The sequence below is a fragment of the Epinephelus fuscoguttatus genome, linkage group LG13 (genome assembly GCF_011397635.1).
Source record: "Epinephelus fuscoguttatus linkage group LG13, E.fuscoguttatus.final_Chr_v1".
In the NCBI taxonomy this organism is placed as follows: Eukaryota; Metazoa; Chordata; class Actinopteri; order Perciformes; family Serranidae; genus Epinephelus; species Epinephelus fuscoguttatus.
The window spans coordinates 32759057-32779234 of record NC_064764.1 but is presented as its reverse complement, the minus strand read 5'-3'; the positions used below and the strand labels follow the sequence as shown (position 1 = coordinate 32779234).

Genomic DNA, 20178 nt, shown 5'->3' with positions numbered 1-20178 from the left:
ACCTGGAGGAAACCCATGCTGACACAGGGAGAACTTGCAAACTCCGCAAAGACGGGTTCCTTCACCCCGGGGTTCGAGCCTCCCACCCCAGGTCCGAACCAGTTAGTTAAACTTGCTTCATGGTACAAGCCTCAGGTCAAAGTTTGCCGACTGCTCATCTTTACACGTCACATTTTCCCCCCAAATAAATGCTTTTAAAACAAAGTAAAACTGTGACTGTCCATCTCAGTCCTATCAATGACTAAAACCACAAGGGGATGTTTACTGAAGTTTGTTACAGCAAGGCAGAATAAATAAGGTGAGGCAATAAGTATACTTACTCCATCTAAACACTGAGCTGCAACTTAATTAAGCCCTCAGCGTGCTTGATGTGTGTGTGTGTGTGTGTGTGTGTGTGTGTAGCTGCTGAAAGTTGAGTATAAAGCAACTGTGTCTGTTTGTCACAGTAGGGAGCGGAAGAGTTTATCAAACACATGTATTGTAGCTTTTTGAGGTTTTATATCGTTAATTCTTTTAAATACAGGTTTTTATGGGATGTTTTAGGCTTGAACAACCTCTTCCAAAAATGTCCTTTAATATAACTGGGTTTTTCCCCCAGTAATCTTTACATTCGCATTGATTTAAATGCATTTTTCTAAATTTGCAGTCAAAGAAAAAACATTTTTGTCTTATTACTGAAGTCATGACAAACTCAACAGAGATTGTGTCCTTTGTGTTGACTATGTACACTAACATAGGAAAGTTTAAGCACCTCTATTTCATCCTAGCAATGCTGTTATACATATCCGTTATTTTTGCTAACACTTGTCTTACTGTTGTTATTTACGTGGACAGAAACCTGCATGAGCCCATGTATCTATTCCTGTGCTGTTTGTTTGTAAATGAAATCTGGGGCAGCACGTCTTTGCTGCCCTGCTTGATGGTAAATATCTTGTCGGACACTCATGAAATTTCTGCCTTTTACTGCTTTATTCAAATATTTAACATTCATTCATATGTAGCTATTGAATTTGGAACGCTGACAATAATGGCATATGACAGATATGTATGTATTTGCAAGCCTTTAAATTACAACGTCCTGATGACAATTAGAAAAGTACAAATTGGCATCATTGTTATTTGGATGATTTCTTTTTTAGAGGTTGGAGTTTTGTTGTCTTTCACTATTCGTCTAAAGTTTTGTGGGACTCTTATCCACAAAATATCTTGTGATAACCATCTCGTTGTTGAACTGTCTTGTTCACCGGACAGAACGATGTCATATCTACATGATGTTGTTTTTGGCCTTCTTTTTACTGTTGCATTTCCGTTATATTTCATACACGTACGTTAGGATCTTTGCTGTGTGTTTAAAGGCATCCAAACAGACCAAAATGAAAGCCTTTGATACGTGCTCGCCACATTTCTTTTCACTCATGAGCTTTGTCTTTGCCTGTTTTTACAACCTGATCAGTCAAAGATTTGACATGACGTTTGTTCCACATGAGCTGCGTGTTATTTTATCGATGTACGGACTGATCGTTCAGCCTCTTCTAAATCCAATGATATACGGTCTGAAGCTGTCAAAGATTAGGCATGCTTTCAATGTGGTTTTTAAATTAAAACAGTAAAAACACTGTGACTTTAACATTCAGTGAGGGTATATTTTATGTTCTTATCTTGCTGTTTTAATTCAATTTAATTTGATCTTCCTTGTTTTCACTTCTGTAAGCTGCATATTGGACCAACATTGCCTTTAAAAATGAATTGTGATGTCACGAAATCCTTCTCAGGTGCAGGTATTAAATGGAAATTTAAGCTAAACACAGAGAAACTTTAATGACTTGAAGGTTCAGCTTTATCCCAGTGCACTTTGTATAGATATTTATGTCGTTGTACCTTTTAATTTTTAGAAAATTATTAATATTTAATGTATCCTTTACACTATGGGTGGTTCCCAACTGGTCCAGCCACAGGGTCCAGATTTCTCCTTAGTCATTACTTCAAGGTCCACACAGTTTAATATATTCAGCGTCATACTTGCATTTGGCCATGTTGTTGTCTAGTCTGGCTAGTTTGCTGTCTCTGTTGAGTAACTGTCAGTTATTCACTCAATCTACAGCAGAAAAACTGCACCCCAAAGTAAAAGCACTGTGCCTTAAATTCACTGTACTTCAAATTAAAGCTTGACACATTTGCAAATCACTTGCAGTCCATTCAAAATGGACCAACATCCGGGCTTTTGGACCACTACCTGCCAGTTGGGGCCAAAATTATTGCCAAATTAATTTAATTAGTTAGGGGTTTTTTGTGTCTTTTTTCCAAACTTGAATGAAAATTAAACATTAACACGAATCCAACATATTTCTGGCAAAAAAACAAACAAACAAACATTAGTTAACAGTACACACTAATGATGATGGGCTAACTGTTACACATGAATCCTCGTCAAATGAATCCATGATGTACAAATATATGAATATGTCAATACAGTATTGTATGCACCATATAAAGGTAGGTCTACACTTGGCACGTTAGGGTGCCCTACATGTTAATGCAGACCCAGTTTATGTAACTCAGTTTTATATGGGGGGGCTGCTCCATCGTTTTTTCAGCTGAGGGGTCCTTGGCCTGAAAACACTGGAGACCCTCTTTACACTGTTGTTTAATACATACCTATGTTTTATAGATGAAATAAGAAGCAGGGCAGACATAAATGTGAGTGCATTTTACTAATGGATGCAGTTTTTCAATCTTTGCGGGGGATACTGGCCTTGAAAAATGAATAATGGCTCTCTTTTTATGTTGAATGTGGAAAACCAAAACAATATCAGGACAAAAACAAATGCTATAAACCTACAGTGAATAATACAAGGACAACATGATTTAAAACTTTTGTCTTTTATATAAACAAAGGGAAAAAGTAAGCAGGTGGTTTGGACATCAGAGAATGTTCTTTTTTTATACGTAGGAGATAAACTTAGGTTTTGCCCTCTTTTTTCACCTTAACTCTCAAGGCTTCTGTACTGAACTATTCTGTCCAAAAAAAAAAGTTTTCATTTGTCCATCATGGTCTCAGTTGTAGGTTAAAGGTCAGAGGTCATGGTCTCACCTTTGGTTGGATTTAGACCCAGCAGCTGTAACAAAGTGAAATAAGAGTAGATCCAGGGTCTGGAGATGCCCTGAGTTTTCTCCAGACCTCCAGCCTCCAACTTAAGACCCCTCTTAAAAGCCAACTGCTGCTGCAACAGCGCCATCTGTCTGTATGAGGACAGTATGAGAGAGAGAGACACAAAGAGAGACAGAGCTGGACAAATTAACTTGGTGGAGCCTTCCTCCTTTCAGATATGTAAATCAAAGGGAATTCAAAAAATACTGCTCGACAACATACATGCATTGCAAGAGAATAAAAGGTTTAATACTTCTGATGCTATGGGTTTATAATAGCCCCAGTTTAAGTAGACAGGAAAATGGTGCAAAGCGGCACACAGCGTGGCACACCTGTCATTACTAATTTCAGACTGATGCAGTGTAAGTAGCAAATGTATTTGCGCTCATCTGTGTTTCCATGGGCGTTTAAAATGAGGTGAGGTCAGGTGCATTGTAGGTGTATCGCTATTTTGAGGCAGCAGAAAGCGATTGTTCTTTTTTCCTAAACCCAACCATATGTGTAAAAAAACGTGTTGTTTTAGCGATGCAGTGCGTTTATTTTGAAAGAGACTGTATGGAAACGGTACATTTCCTGTGAAAACAGAAGTGTATTTTGAAAGAAGAGAATGCATGTAAAAGGCAGAACTTGACACGGCGTCCTAGAATGTCAACAACCAACATGTCATATGTGGACAACATGGAATGACCAAACATTGATATGTGACATGGTCGAAGTGAGGATGTGTTGTTGCCTGTTCAATTGTGGAGTGGAGTGGAGTTGAACACACTCCAAAAGCACTTTAGACCATGAGCTATACTGTAGATCGTTTAAATACGGCCTATAGAGTATATGTACCTAGCGAGTAGCTCAGCCTGCAGCCTGGCCTCCTCTGCAGCCTGCAAGGCAGCCTCCTCTTCTCTCCTCTTACGCTCCTCCTCTTCCCTCCTCCTGTTCTCCTCCTCCTGCTTCTTCCTGCAGAGGTACTCTATCCTCTCGTCCTCATCCATCTCCTGCAGCTTCTTGTTCTCCTCCTCCTGCCTCCTCTCCTCTTCCAGGCGCAGACGCTCTAGTTCAGCTGGAGGGGACAGAACATAATTTCCAGGACATTAAATTACTGCCAGTTAACTTTTTTAGCCCTTCAATGAGCCCCGCACACCTCAGCAGTTTAAAAATGATAATGAAGGTAGATTTACTGCTGAAGGAGCCAAAGGCCAAAGAAACGGGGGTCGAACTCACTCACGAATGGCGGGATAAGGAGATTGACAGGGTGACAAAGTGGCAACCCTTCATATCATTCTTCATGACGGGCTGTAACCTTTACTGTTTTTCGTAGGGGAGTCAGATCACTACCAATGTCTGTATGTTGTCAGCGCACGGTCCAAGCAATTTGCAGATTAAACTGTATTCGATAATATGATGGAGTGTGCTGATGTTACTGTTAACTATAGCCTCAGAATGAGGGGAGACTGGTCACATGGGTAGTTATGTATTTCATCATGTCTTATTTGTTTATTTATACTGAACAACTGTCTTTTCCTCCTCGCTCTCACTCCTTCTTCACTCCTCTGACTCTCACCTTTCCTCCTCTGTTCCTCCTCCTCCCTCATCTTCTGGAGTCGCTCCATCTGCCGCCTCCTCTCCTCCTGCCTCCTCCTCTCTCTTTCTCTTTGTGCCTGTTCCCGTCTCGCTTGCTCCTCCTTCTCTTCCTCGCGCTTCCTCCTCTCCTCCTCCTCCGCCAGCTTCTTCAGTCTGGAGACAGAGAAGAATATTAATTCAGTGTTGTTTCAATTTTCATTTGGACACCTGACTCGAAAAAACTGTGACCCTGTCCTTTACGTTGTGAATTTTTAAAAAAGTAGGACCTGAGCTCCTCGGCTCTCTTCCTCCTCTCCTCCTCCAGCTCGCCCTTCATCCTCTCTTCTGTCTGCTCCCTCTCCTGTTGCTGCCTCTCCTCTTCCTCCCGCTCTCTCCTCTTCCTCTCCACCTCCTGCCTCCGTCTCTCAGCTCGCTGGGCCAGACGCAGAGCAGCAGCCTCCGCCTGCTCCTCCTCGTGACTCTTTCTGGGCCTGGTGGACTAAAACACACAAACACATAAACAATCAAATAATTTTATTTGCCACATGAAATCATACAAAATACAACTCAACTGAAATCTAATCCTGTCAGTGTCCTCATTCAGCATCCTTGTGACCTGAGGGTAGAAGTTGTTTCACAGTCACTCAGTGCTGGCCTGGTGTATCTGGTACCTAAGTAACATTTATTCTGGTGAGCTGGTGTCCTTTTTACGAACCTCTGGCTTTACTGGGTTCAGCATCAGCTGTTCCTCCAGCACCATAACAGTTGAACATGACGACAGGCGGCCATGTGATGAAGTGAGACCCAGGGCACTGGCCAGCGCTGCCCCGTCACAGGAAGAGGAGGCAGCAGACCTCCTCGAGCTCCTCTGGTTGAATGAAGCAGCAGCGGATCTGAGCGAGCTCATTGATCGGATGCTGCCGTGTTTGTCAGCATTGGTGGAAAGACGTTCAGGGTCCATGTCCTCCTCTGAATATGTCTTTGTTTTGTCATTGTGTCTTTGTGATGCCGAGGGCCTTTTGGTAGATTTTAGGTGAGACTCCTCTTCCATTTCCTGTTTGATCTCCGCCTCCTCCTTTTCCAGAGGGTCTTTATGGTTCTCTGTGACAAGAAAAGACATGACATACATTAAAATGAGTTGTTGGGAGACAATCTCAAACAAATCCTCTCATAATGTGCCCTTTACCTTATTTTGGATTGTTTGTAATATCTTACCATTATCTAACTCTTTACGTTCCAGCCCTCCTCTCTTCCTCCTCCTCCTCCTCCCAGCAGACTTTTCCTTCTCCCTCACTACTTCTTCGTGCTCTTCTCTCTCCTCTTTCATCCTCAGGTCTCCTCTTTTTCCTTCCCTGTCTGTCATCTTCTTTTTCTGAAAGACAGAAAAGTAATTGTAAACCTGAGTCTAATCTGATGTAATGCTTTGCTTTAGAGTAGATACAGGTGTTCCTATTTTCTTGGCGTGCATTTAACACATTTAACAATCTTTTACGTACTTTGTAAACATGTTAGTTTACTCAAACTGATTCAAAGCAGCAGCTACAGCTGTGCAAATGTCATCAGTAAATCAATCAGTCGATTAATATTCACCACAGGAGGGAGAGCAGAACGGTCCTGAGTCTCTGCTGCTTCTCTGTTGGTCCTCTCCTCTTGTTTCTGGTGTCTGACTGACTGAGCATCACTTCCCGTCTTTTGCCTCTGCCCTCTTCCTTCCCTCTTCGTCACTGATGTCTTCTGTCCATCTGATGAGGGACTTTTAACTGTTTTCACGTCTCTGTTCCTAAATAAAGAAAATGTGTGTGTAAGTGTGCAACTCAGTGTGTTAAAGAAATTAAAGTGTCTTTAATCTCATCTCGTTCACCCTGCGGTTGTTGCAGCTTCCTCAGCATCCTTCCTCTTAGTATTCTTCCTCCTTTGGTCCACAGTTTCATCTATTGTTGCTTCATTCAGGCCGATGCTCTGCTGGCTGCACGATACATCATCTTTAAACTGCAGCTTCTCTCAGTCGTCTGCTACTGACGAATATCTTGAAAACTTTGCAGGTTTTCTGGGAAATCTCATACATATGTCTGCAGCTTGACAGAAGCTGTACATGACATTCAAAGCATATGTATCTATCTAGTCTGGGGCGGGACTGCCTGGACACAGCTCTTAACGTGGCGCTGACTGAGGCGGTGGCAAGAAGCTAATGGTGCTAGCAGTGTGATCAGTGCTGACAACTGCAACGGTGCTGATGGAGCACACTTTGGATTTCCTGCCCGACATGTTATTAACTAGCCTGTGGAATAACCGCAGGTACCAGCCCTGGAAATTAACCTGACTCCTGTCTGACCGCTGAGCGTGGACACTTCCTGTGTCTGTCCTTTCAATATTAAATTCCCACACGGTCCAGTCATACAGGTTTGGTTTATTTTGACAAAGGGCAGCTCCTAATAGAGTTTCATGTTTATTTTATGGTTTGTTTTTTTTTGCAGTGACCAAGCGATCAGTATAATCTTGCCGACTAATGACCTTTATGGTTGACTAAGATTTGGTTGACTATTAGGGGGCAACCCTAGGGGTTACCATGAGTTACTTTTTCCTAGGATGGTAAAGGCATGACCCGCCCTCCTCTAACTTACCCTCCCTCTGATTGGCTCGCCCTGAAATTCTTAACATAACCCTATCCAATCTCCCAAACCCAAATTAACCGGAAGGAGAGTAAAGCAAGTCATGACTTTGCCATCCTTGGAAACAAAATCTTGCAAACTGGAGGGTGGCTGCTTTCTCGATAGATTTAACAACTTTTCAGATTTCTATTGAATATAATTCAGCAAATTTGTAAAATGCTTCCGTTATCCCAAATGAATGCGTGATGATGTCACCAATATGAAAATGCATGCATGACGCCACCATCTGGTGACTTTTAGCAACTTTTGAAGCCAGTGCTAATTACTTAATTGGCAACACTGGAGAGTGGGCGCTATGCTTCTGTGACGATGCTGTGGGTTGGGGCTGCGTTATCAGCAGTAACTGCTGTATGACTGCAGTGCAGAGTGTCAGTATTTAGCTAGCCAGTGGTATACACCCACAGAGAATTACATGCACTCACATGTGTGTGCAGCCAGACCGTCAGACACAACAAAGAACAGAGAAGCTTGGGTTAGGACACACACAGAGGGAGCGCGACTTCATTATCTGCTCAGGATACTCCACTGTTTCTTTATATGGCAAATAGCAGTTTGCTGCTATATTAATGCTCTGAATATCAAATGCAGCTGTTTTGATTGACAAAAAGACATCAAATTTAATATGAATTACACCAACCTTGGCTGATGTGATCCAGACAAACGACCTTTCTGTCCTGTACTGTCTGGCTCTTCCTCTTCATCTTCCTCCTCTGCCTCAGTGTTGCCTCCTCTTGGCTCCTCCTTCCCTACCCGCTCCCTCAGTGGAGGCAACCTAACCTTGTTTTTAGCATTCTTTCTCCAATTTTCTCCCACTGCATCTGCACCCTTTGTTTTTTTCTTGGTCTCAGCGGCTGAAACAGCAAACATAAAGTTTGGATAGAATTACCTGAAATTTAAATCATTTATTTAAAGTTTAGAGTTTTACCTGCGTCTGTGTGGCTGCTGGCTGAGCTTGCATTCGTTTCTGTCGATGTGTGAAGATCTAGGAGCTGGTTGGAAAACTGAATTGAAAAAGTCAAAGTCAAATAGATGCTATATTGTGTACACAGTGCTGTGTAGATGCTCAGTGTCTAAATAATAAATCAAATCTTGGATTCTTGTGTTTTGTTTAGGAGTATAACTGCAGACACTGTGATCAGTCAGCATGATAGCAAAACTTAGAATACTAGAGCCATGTTAAAGAGACAATTCATCCCCCACATCAAAAAACGTATTTTTCCTCTTACCTGTAGTGTTTTTTATCAATCTAAATGTCAGTCAGAAAACCCTAATTCACCTTGTGCATAGACTGATGGTGCTGGATGCCATCCACAGGAATGTCTGTGTTCAGCTGCATCTCTCCTTCTGCACACATACCTAATGAGCAGGCAGTTGTTAGAGCAGGGAACAAACAGTCTGGGTAGAGAATTTTGACATGATGAATTTATGACAGCAAAAATAACTCAAGACAGAAGGAAACAGTGAGGCGAACAGTTGGACAAAAACACAAGCAGACCAAGCTGATAAATCACAGGTGTCTTGACTGCATCACAACAATGAGAATGGTACTGTGACATGTCTTCTGTCTAAAAAATGTTCCGAGACCTACCTAACAAAATACAAAGGGAAAGGTAAAGGGAAGGTAATACTGAGCAAACAACTACAGGTACAACAAATATAAAGAACCTATGTCTACTAAAAAAACATTGAGAACTTGTCAAATTGGCTTTAACACATAAAGAAGTACACCCCTGAAGAGCAACAATGCATACTGCACCTGCCCCACCAACTCTACAAATGACCACAAGAATGTACATTTGTGCGTGCAGACCTGTATGTGCGTGTTCAGGCTGCAGCACAATGACCCAGGGCAACTCCTCTCCTTCTGCAGACAAAACCTGGAGAGCTGCGAGACAGAAAGAGTGACTTATAGATTTGAGATTCCCTGAACATGAAGGTTTCCACCTGAAGGCCCACTGAGTGTACCTTGCTCCTGTGTGTCGTCGTCACCCTGAGATGGGTCCTGGCTGTTGTCGTACAATGACAGTTGAATGATCTCCCCATCAGGACCTAAGATGAGGCTGCCAACAGGTCTGCCGTTCTGCAAATCTGACAACACACAACAACTTTTAGGAACAGAGACACGGACACCTTGACAGGTAAATCAAAGTGTAACAACATAATTTTTCACACACTGAATTAATGAATTTCTATTTAATTCTTTTCCTATTGCTATTCTAGTACCGCTGTCGCTGCAGCCCTCTCTCGCAATACTGGACCAATTTCAAAAAATGTTGATTCCACGAGTCACTTAGGCACAAAAATATGGGGGGGAAACAAGGTCCAAGTTGAAAAATACTGGAGTTCCCCCTTATCAGATATTTATTCAAATGAAAATCTATGAGATTATTACTTTAAATCACTCAGATTTGTTGGTGGGAGTGGTTCTTGCATGTGGCTGATTGTGTCCTCATATGACAGTTCAACGATTCACAATAGAACAGAAACACATACAGAGGAGACTGTGGAGTTCCTTTGAAAGCTGAATCATTACAAAGTAGCTCCCCTTACCTCTCAGCTCCAGAGGAAGAATGCCCCTAACTACGCCTCTGTTAGCTTCACCGGACTCACTGGGATCCTGGAGGTTCTGTAAGAAGGCCAAAGAGCTCTGCTTGCCCGGGCCTTTCCGTCCTGCAACACAACCCAACACTCCTACGGGAGGAGGAGGCTCTGAAGGAGAGGACACAGTGTAAGAATGTCAGCAGTGTGATGGACACAAAGAACATACTGAAAATGTGCAGAAAATATTTAGCAGCCAAGTCACACATGAGCTACAAAACAAACAACATGCGGACACACAAAGAGGTACAAATAGTTATAAAAAAAATGAGTATCCAAAAAAACTTGACTGGAAAAAGAACTAACACTAAAAACTGGGACAATTCTTGACTGCACATGGCAAGTGCCGTCTTGTATACTGTAAATTATCTAGTATTGATAGGGCATGGTGCTTTTGAACTTGGAGTTGAGAAAAAAGAACAAGTAATAATGTGGTGTTTCTGTTGAGATGATAGCTTCAACATTTAGGAGTTTTCTGGGCAGAATTACACTTGCACACATCACCAGTTCAGACGTAAATGAGTTCATGTTTTTCCTTAACAAAGTAAACCTTTTAAGGGATTCTGTGCAACTGTGTAAGTCCCTCAGCTAAGGAGAAATTACTTTAGGAGAAAATGTAAGGTGTTTTGTGCAACCGGTCCGTGAACTCTAGGATCTGTAGAATCATCCATCAGGCTGAATTTATCATTTAAATCTACAATAAACACAGGCCTGTAAAGTGTGTGTGATGTACCTTCTCCTGGCTCCAGCAGAATCACAGAGCCTTTCTCAGAGGGTAGCCTTCCTCCTCCTGCTTCACCTCGTCCTACTGTCTCTTTTTTGAAGTAGTGAATCTCTGTTTTTTCTCCTCCTCCTCCTTTTTGCTTCTCACCTATCTTTTCTGAAAGACAGAGGGAGAAGAGTCAGAGAGTAACCCAGCATCTGTACATAGGTAAGTCGTTTCAGTTATCATTTTAGATTTAAGTAATATCAGAAAATTTCAATGTTTCACAGGCTCTGTGTTCATAATGGCAAGCAATCGCGTCTTTAAAACTGCAAAGTTCGCCAAGTGTCCACAAAGTAGAAATTCACACATTACTAAATTAAAATGGGTTAGGTCCCACCACACACATGGAAAGATTAGTTGTCACTAAATATTTCACCCACTAACTGCAGGTGTAACTGCTGCATAGCTACCTGAACAAGCCAGCATTACTGATAATGCTAATGTAGGTTTGCTGCAGAGCTGTGGACTCCAGTCACACGACTTGGACTTGAGACAGAATTGAGTAATAAATTTGATGATTTTAGACTTAACTTGACAAAAGCAAAAAAGATTTGCAACTCGACTTGGACTTTAACACCAGTGACTTGTGACTTCACTTGGACTTGAAAATACTTGGTAGTTTCTCCAGGCCCAAAGACTAAAAATTATGTCATTAAAAAAGTGCCAAAAATTAATTTATTTCCCTTAATCAAATAACGTTAATGCTGTTTATTCCCAGCAAGTTGACGTTTAATTCTGATCCACTTTGTCTGAAACAATCTGACAGCATCCAATCAATCTGGGGAGAGAACCACAGAGAACTAACTTTACTTTACTGAGCACTAGCTGAAAAAAATTACACCAAAGATGTTTCCTCCACAAAAGCTATGTAGTGGTCAACATGAAACAAATTGCAGTATGCGAAACATGCGGGTGGAAAATTACAGATGGAGATGCAACAACTCCCAACAAACTTTTTTTTAACAAATAAATAAATATATTTAAAAAACATTCATGATTTTTCAATTTAACATATTTTTATTCTGTTGTTAAAATGTCTTTACATTTGGTGAGCAGCATATTAGGACTTGTTTAGGACTTGAAACTCAAAGTTTAAAACTTGGGACTTGAGTGCAAAGACTTGAAATATACTTGTGACTTGGAAAACAATAACTTGATCCCACTTCTGGTTTGCTTATGACCCATTTAGGATCAAGAGTAAAAAAGGTAATATGGAGGACATATCTGACCTGACACTTGATCGAAATGCCATTTAATAATTATGTTAGATGGGAATATTTGAAATTACATTTCACAACAAAACATTAAACCACACATTAAAACTAAAACATTATGCCAATAACAGACTAAGTCACCCCGTTTCTTAATTTAGCATTCTGACATTTCCCTCTCATTCTAAGCTGCATCAGTACCACCTCTGAAACAAGCATCCATCTATGTATTATCTATAACCGCCTCTGCTGTTCAGGGTGACAGGCAGGCTGGAGCCTACTGGGGTGAGAGGCGGGATACACTCTGGATAGGGTGTCACACCACTGTGACAGTAGTCACAGAGTCAGTCTGTGTTACTCTGTGAGTGTCTTTGTTACCGTCCTTACCAGGAAACAGCAGAGGAAGAAACAGAGGCTTCAGATGGACTCTACTCAGACTTTCCTGGGGTTGGAACCCAACTTTTTCTGGTTGGGCATCTTCCTGGGTCTGACCCTGGATCGTCTGGCCAGGGACGACAGTACGACTCTCTGCTATGGGAGGTAGGCGCGGTGCATGGTATTCATCACTGCTGGGGCTCGCCAATCTCGGCTGAAACAATCAACAGAACAGGGATGGATTACTGAATGGGCCTATAGGGCAGAGGCCCAAGGGCCTAAGGGGACAGGAGCCCCCTGGACTGGAGCCTCTATTTGATAGGATTTTGATAATTTCTCAATGGAAATTAAGCCACTACAAAGAGACACAAAATGACTAACAAGAAGAGCCAAGAGTCGCAAAGAGACACAAACAGTTACATAAAGACACAAAACAACTACGAAGAGACAAACAATGATCAAGACGAGCACCGAGCTGCTGTCAGTGGTTATATTCTATTGTGGTGAACAGTAAAATTGGAACATATGTTCATCATTGCACCACTGTTACTCCTGACAGTCTTACCCTGTCTATCTTTACCCTGTCTGTCTTCTCCCAGCAGGGTCCATTACAGACTGAATGTCCCTCTGGAGGAAGAGGAGGAAGGAAGCCTGCATGTGGGGGAGGCCATCAGAGCATTATGGTTATCAACATATACCGTAGAGGACTTGTATGAGATAAAGGTGTGGTGTTTGCTCCACAAGGTCTGACGAGAGAACAGTCAGGAAAATGCAGTTTTTCAACCCAATTCTCTTCTGGCAATTAGGCTGAGTATCTAATTGATATACCGGAGAGGAAGGCGAGTACATGAAGATAATTTGCATTTCAGGCAATCTTGCTGACTTACATTCATTAGACATTACAGCTTTAACTCGGGACATCAATTTCTGGTATTATGACAGATCATAATCACACCTATCTTCTCATGTCCGATCCCACTTATCGATCTTCCAACTTTGCCTTCGTCGCTGATCATTCCACTATCTTGAATGGTACAGCCTTGATCATCTGCCACCTCACAGACCTGGTTCATGTTTGGTGAAATGACCTCCCCTCCTGAATTTTGGTGACTTGTTTCAGAATGCTGTGAATTTTCAGTTTGCTGCAGATTCATATCTACGTAAGCCTGAAGGTGGTAAGAAAGACAATCAGCCAATAAATTAAACAAAATCAAAACGATTCACATACATTTCCAAAGGGAAAGAAGCATTAATATATGTCTCTAGATGTGACTTTCATCATTAGCATGCACCTGAGGTACTTCTGGTTCTTCAGGGGTCATTGCTACATAGTGTACCCAGGGCTGGGGATCCATCTTTGGAGTTGGAGTCCTAAGGGCGCAGGGTATCTGGAGGAACAGATCCAGCCTGACCCTCTTCCTGCTGCCCTGCTCCTCCTCTTTATCTGCAGAGGAGATTAATGTTAGGATCTAATCATACTGGGTGGCTTTCACTGGATTTGGGAGACCTGACGTGGTCGCATTCTTCCTCTTGGTTTGTTTTACTTCAATGAGAAGCAAAGCAGGACTTGCAAGATAAATGTGACACTTTCTAATGTCACAGTGGAGGGACAACTACGCAGGTTGATTTTAGCGCTGCTCATCGTGGACTATATTGCTGTCATTGTTCATTTTAGTCAAAGCATACAGTTTGGAAACGAGGCGCGGCTCCAACTAGAAAACAATGTTTTGATGCATTGGATGTGCTGAATGTGCATATTAAGGCAGTACAGGAGGAGGTGCACATTAATAATCCTCCAGAACTGTAACATGCTCATGTTTAACCCAAACAATGTGTCATGTGACTGCAGTTGGTTCAGATCCAGGTCAGAACACCTCCTCACCACAAACGAACCGCACCAGAGTTCATTTGTAACCGGACTGAGACCACCTCTTCAAGAAGGTCTCGGTCAGGTTGTTTTGGTGCACACCTGAGTGCAACTGCTGTGTTCACACCTGCCCAAACGAATGGCACTTAGGGGGCAAACGAACTTGAGTTAGTTTGAACGGAACCAAACAGGGCAGGTGTGAAAGCACCCTCACCTTCAGAGTTTCTCTCCGCAGGAAGCAACTGGGGGTTCAACTGTACAAGCAGCTCAGGACTGGGCTGCTCTTGTGTGGTCTGAAGGGGCAGAGGACTGGGACGACGAGGGTCTGGAGCAGGAGGGAGATGAACAGGAGGAAGGAAGAGTGGACCGAGTTTGGAGGAGTTGAGCTAGAGGGAAGACAAACGTTAGACTTCCATGAATCGATTAATCCCCATACCCCATACCCCCTGAAAATCCCTCTGGTATGTTCTGGGTCTAACAGGTAGGAGGCCCCGGGGTAGACCCAGAACATGCTGGGGGGATTGTATATCTCATCTGGTCTGGGAAAGCCTCAGCATCCCAAAGGAGGAGCTGGAAAGAGCTGCTTATCCGGTCCTGGATAAAGGGGATGAAGATGGATGGATGGAGGGAATTGATTGATGGCCACAAAAAGGCAGAAGAAGTCCAGCCAAAGCTGACAAATACACAGCCCTGACATTTTATAGCCTCATAAAGTTAACAAGTTATTCGACAAATATCAATTTTTAAATCCTTAAGACATAAAGCAACACAATCATCCAATTAAAGGTTTGGTTAGCACACTGCTGGTGTGGAAGGATTCTCAGCCTGAGCCATTATTATCAGCAGCAATCGTCTTAATACATGCAGACAAATCTTTTAATGTAGGACAAGGTCTACATGAACATCATACACACACAACATGCATACATACAAACACACTAGTATGCCTACAGAGGTTATTCTGGTCCATACCTGAGTGTTGCTGTAGCCCATAATGGAGGCTGTTAGCTCCTTGAGGGTGCTCAGGTGCTGTTTCACTTGTCGAGTATAGCTCCCAGCAACACGCTTCTTCCTGTCTCTGGTCTCTGAGTTACCTCTGGCTTCTACAGTAACCAGGTCCTGGTGACACAAGAATGTCAACCTGAAAACAGAACTCTTTGTTTTTGTCTTATTGAAGGTACAGTTCACCCCCAGATCAATAATACATCATTTTCTACTTACCTACAGTGCTATTTATAAAATCTAGATTGTTTTGGTGAAAGGTGCCAAGTGTTGGAGATATCAGCCGTAGACATGTCTGTCTTCTCTCAAATATAGTGGAACTAGATGGCACTTGGCTTGTAGCGCTGAAAACAACAATCCATAGATCTTGTTGTGAGCAGCTGGTGGGTGTAGTTCGGTAGAAAGAATAGTTCCTACATGAAACTGCTCACAACAAGGTCTGTGGATTATCTTGAGTAACCAGTTCATGATTTCTGGAAAGAGACATTGCTGCTGAGTTTATCAAATGTATTTTTTGGGGCGCTGTGAGCACCACAAGCCGAGTGCCACTTAGTTCCATTGTATTGGAGAGAAGGCAGACATCTCTACGGTCGATATCTACCAATATAACTCACTCCAAAACAATCTAAACTGATAAACAGCAGGTAAGAGAAAACATATGTATTTTTGATTTTGAGGTGAACTGTCCCTTTAACTGTGCCTTACCAAAGTTGTTACATTATGACAGTGAGTGTAGTTTCCTGCACAGACACACACAGATACCTGTGAGTACAGTAGAAGTGGCCCTCTACGAGTGCTGTAAGTCTTTGGAAGGGCTGATTCTGCCTCCACAAACAGATGTCCACTGTTAGAAAGTCGCAGGAGAGAGTCCTTGGACTTCCAGATGTAGTAATCCTATTGATCGATTGATGGATAATATTGATTATGAGGCATGGAATGTTTGAATAATGATTGAAAAACAGATTCATTGGTTAATTAGTTTGTTGACATTATTGTGAGAAAATTTAACGCAGATACATTCCATAACAAAGACAGTAAACCAGCAACAAACAGGCAGTCTGACCAATATAACATGTAAATGTATTTTAATACCAGTATGTTGGGATTTGTACCACAACAGCCTTTGTGGTGTATGAGTACCTGCGGTGTGAAGCAGACATCCAGCCGTCCATCTTGTCTTCCTGTGTTTCTGTTAGATGAAATGAATCGACCACACCCTCGACTCAGCAGGGACAGAGACAAATCCTTCATGATGTCTTGTTCCGAGGTAGGCAAGATAACAATGATTGTGTTACATCTGAATGATACTGACTTGATTTGGTAATATAAAACTTGTTACATTTTAGATTTGTTTCCCTGGTTTTGATACACAGGTGAACTCACAGCTTTTAAAGCTGGGGTGGGCGAAAATCTGGAAAGGCAACAAAAAAAAATCGTAAGCATATGAAAATACACTGTCCTTCTACAGCTGTCACCTCTATGTCCTAAGCCCGTCCCATTAGATGACCAGGGGCATATGCGTGTGCTCCATACAGTAAATCAGTGTTTCCCATACGTTGATTTATGTAATCTTATTTCATTGTTGAGTTGCATGCAGCTCATCCACTGATCTCCTCCTTGCCTCGCTCTCTCTTTCTGTTTATCAGATGACAGATGAGGGAAGAATTAGCTGCTAGTCCCCCCACAGTCCCTCTGACTGCTTCCTTGGGAGGAGAGCAGGCAGCATCTCTGGAATAGACCTTCATTCGGTGGCTGTGGTGGCGATTCTGGCCAGTACAAACCCTCCACTGCAGGTATAACCGCAGGCTGGTGACCAGCAGCAGCAGGTCTAATCTGTGTGACAGCAGTCAGGCTGGTGTGTGACCCCGGAAGGACAAACAGTTTTTGACCACTGTGGCGCAGAAGATTGTTTGACGTGCTGAAAGTTGTGTTTGGTTTTTGGATGAAAAATGAAGAAATTGACATTTATTTAAACTTTAAATGCTTGTATGAATAAATATGATGATTGTCCTGCAACTGCAGCCTGCAGGTTATTTTCTGATTGCAAAACGACAGAAGGGAAGCTGTGGCATCAACCAAAGCCAGCACATTACCCAGGTCACGCTGTGTTAAATATCTCAGTAGCTGCAAGTAGTAGACCTAGCTCTATACCGAGTCTACTACACTATACTCTACTGTACTGTACTGTGCTGTACTAGGAACAGTATTGTAGTAACTGGATATAAATCACAGCAGCCGGGACATGAAACTATACTGTACTGTATCGCAGCTAGAACATGAAGCTGAGGGGACAAACTTCCAGTGAAAGTCACAAATCAAGTTTTCAGTTTAGCTAGTCTCGATTCAGACAGAGTGAATAAACTTAAATTCCTCAATCACCAACATTACAAGTAACAAACAGTGAGGAGATTTAGGATTAGAGCCTTGAAAATATTCCAGAAAATAACTGCCTTAATAAAAAAGTCAATTACTGAGTCAAGGTTTAGATTTCGTGTCGGTCAGTTTATCAGCTGCTTGTCAAAACTTCTGGATTTGTTTGATGTTTTATAGCAGAAACAAGCATTCAAAGACAAAACGTTGGACGTACCTGCTGTCTCCCTCAAAAAGACTGCCCTCTGTGTGTGTGTGTGTGTGTGTGTGTGTGTGTGTGTGTTCAATCCCTGTTGCTAGGTTGTCCAGAGTCGGTACTTTGTGTTTCTGTTGCCTTGGCTGCAGTGACATTGGAAAACACACACACACACACACACACACACACAGAAAGGAAAATAAGGCTTTTATATGTTGCCTCCAGCCCAGGTTATGCAGGGCATTGTTAACGGTGCGATAACTTCTAGTTTATTGCTACTCGTTCGCTGGCACAGCGTGTACGAACAGTTCGTCTAATGGTCACTTGAGGCTGGCAGTAATAAACATGCCTACAGCCTGGTACAAAAAACAGTTTTTGTCTTTACAGCTAATTTCAACATTCATGACAACTGTACAGGGGGTGAATTTTTATATAACTAGCAATGAAGAACAAAGGACACAGATGTTGTGCAACACACCTGCTGCAGCATGCCCACAGCAGAGCACATTCATTGTAATCAACTGAAGCTGCTATTCTGACCACGGAAACCTGCACTGGCAAGCTCAATCAGACCCAAACTGGCCTAGTCACTCTGTACTTGCTCCACACTGTCCAACGTGGGCCTTGACCCGGAAGTCAAGTAGCATTTAATGCGTAACCGAAGAAGAAGCCAGTAACAACATGCCGAAATCTACATCCAGAGCCGTGCATTTTTGGACGAACAAAATGTACATGGCTGTAAGGTTCGGGTAGTCCACCATGGTACCAGTTTGCCACTAGCTAACTGTAGCTAACTTGTTTGTTGATTGTTTGGTCTGAGACACAATAGGTCACCCGGAAGAAGGTCCCATACTAACAAGCTGAAAGAGTGCATACTGCCACCCATTGTAGCGGAGTCGGACATATTTAGGTCAGTGAATTGATTGCTCTCCCGTGCTTGTATACTAGGACAGGGACAGTGGTCCAATTAAATGGCCTAGTCAAGTCGACTGTAGCTTGGCATACTGAATGTTACTTTTATGCAGCTGGTCTGTTTTTTTCTCTCTATGTGCAGATCTGCAGCCCTCCAACAGGTAAAAATGATATAGAACAGTGTAAAGCACAACTACAATCAGTTTAAAAATGATAAAATGAATACCTCATAGTACCAGAGGCAATGCGAAGCAGCAGAGAAACCTTGTGTGTTTTTACATTTCACATGAAAATAAATCAATCGAATCAATGCATCCTATAGTTAAAACAATCCAGTTGATTAATTCATCCATCCATTCATCCTTTTTCAACTGCTTTTCCAAAGTCAGGTTATGGGGGCAGCATGCTGAGCAAAGTATTCCAGACGCTCCTCTCCCCAGTAACGCTTTCCAGCTCCTCCTGGGGGACCCTGAGGCCTTCCCAGGCCAGACAAGATGATATGTAATCCGGCCAGCATGTTACCAGTTGGACGTGCCCGAACACCTCTAACAGGAGGCGCCCAGATTAGATGCCCAGATGCCCCATGAAGGAGCATCAGCTCTACTCCGAGCTCCCTCCAGGTGTCCAAGCGCCTTACCTCCTTACCCTATTTCTAAGGCTGAGCCCAGCCACCCCACGGAGGAAACTAATTTGGGCAGTTTCATGACCATAGGTGAGGGTTGGGACTAGGCTTGTGCCAGTTTGAAAATTTTCTAACTGGTTTGATTTAAAGTCAAATATCTAACCGAACCAATATATCGAATTATATACCTAATTTTACCACTGGGGGTCACATTTGAGCTATTTTTCCCAATAAAAGCCCATTATAGGTGTAATGCGCTTCCAATCCACTAGGTGGCGGTAATGCTGTATTAACCGCCAATACACACAAGGTTACACAAGAAGAAGAAGAAGAAGAAGAAGAAGAAGAAACAGAAGGACACCAAGAAACCTTACTCCGACTCCGCTGGCGGTTGACAGGGCCGAGCGAGAGGACGTTCCTGTAGTAGTTCCAGCCCCCCAAATAGTACCAGTAACTTCTTCAGTGGAAACAGGTTACTAGGAACAACAAACTGAATGACTGCTGACTCCCTCGCACTTTTCCCCACCCCCAATGAAATTTGATCTCTCGCAGCAGCAGACAGCTGAGCGGAGTGGAGCTGCTGAGTCCCTCTGAAGCCTCTGAGACAAACTAAACAAAACACTTGTAGGCTCCTCCACTTCATTTATAAACAAACATAAACCTTATTAAGTTGTCATAATGCATGTTACAATGCAAGATAAGTTGAATATAGTCCCTTGACACGCCGCTGATGTGAAAAGCTTGTCGTTGTTTTTTTTCCTCCGGTTTATCCGGTTGACGTGAATTAAACCGGGTGGAGCTCTTAAACCAGACCTAACCGGTTAAACCAGAAATCTGCACAAGCCTAGTTGAGATGAAGATTAACCACTTAATTGAAAGCTTTGC

At 42.5% G+C, this 20178-nt stretch overlaps 2 protein-coding genes across 5 annotated transcripts; one reads left to right on the top strand and one right to left on the bottom strand.

Annotated features, from left to right (window-relative positions):
* Positions 1–682: 682 nt before the first annotated feature.
* Positions 683–1695, top strand: LOC125899826 (olfactory receptor 5AC2-like). Its single transcript, XM_049594396.1, is given in 2 exon segments — positions 683–1308; positions 1310–1695. Coding segments are annotated over 2 exon segments (927 nt in total). The 3' UTR covers positions 1611–1695.
* Positions 1696–2901: 1206 nt separating this feature from the next.
* Positions 2902–17817, bottom strand: LOC125899628 (uncharacterized protein KIAA2012 homolog). Of its 4 annotated transcripts, none has more exons than XM_049594072.1 (24): positions 17781–17805; positions 16334–17111; positions 15956–16087; positions 15164–15310; positions 14406–14577; positions 13617–13768; positions 13280–13490; positions 12890–12975; positions 12337–12538; positions 10706–10852; positions 9925–10083; positions 9340–9462; positions 9185–9259; positions 8651–8730; positions 8300–8375; positions 8012–8225; positions 6567–6671; positions 6296–6485; positions 5921–6077; positions 5421–5806; positions 4993–5204; positions 4707–4879; positions 3986–4205; positions 2902–3240 (listed from the first exon to the last, which is right to left on the bottom strand). In XM_049594072.1, the coding sequence occupies exons 2-24, from the start codon at positions 16442–16444 to the stop codon at positions 3066–3068; spliced, it is 3705 nt and encodes a 1234-aa protein (XP_049450029.1). In that variant the 5' UTR covers positions 16445–17111; positions 17781–17805; the 3' UTR covers positions 2902–3065. The 4 variants fall into 4 exon arrangements, with proteins under 4 accessions (XP_049450029.1, XP_049450031.1, XP_049450030.1 ...); XM_049594074.1 differs by having other exon boundaries at positions 16334–16449; positions 17781–17801; XM_049594073.1 differs by having other exon boundaries at positions 16334–16604; positions 17781–17795.
* Between the last annotated feature and the right edge of the window lie 2361 nt (positions 17818–20178).

Bases quoted from the DNA above. Each gene is read 5' to 3' on its own strand.
- LOC125899628 (XM_049594072.1), bottom strand. From the start codon at position 16,444: ATGAAGGATTTGTCTCTGTCCCTGCTGAGTCGAGGGTGTGGTCGATTC. The intron at 16,088-16,333 runs GTACTCATACAC...ATCGATCAATAG, and splicing joins ATGTCTGCTTCACACCGCAG to GATTACTACATCTGGAAGTC. The intron at 9,463-9,924 runs GTAAGGGGAGCT...GTGTGTTGTCAG, and splicing joins TCTTCCTCTGGAGCTGAGAG to ATTTGCAGAACGGCAGACCT.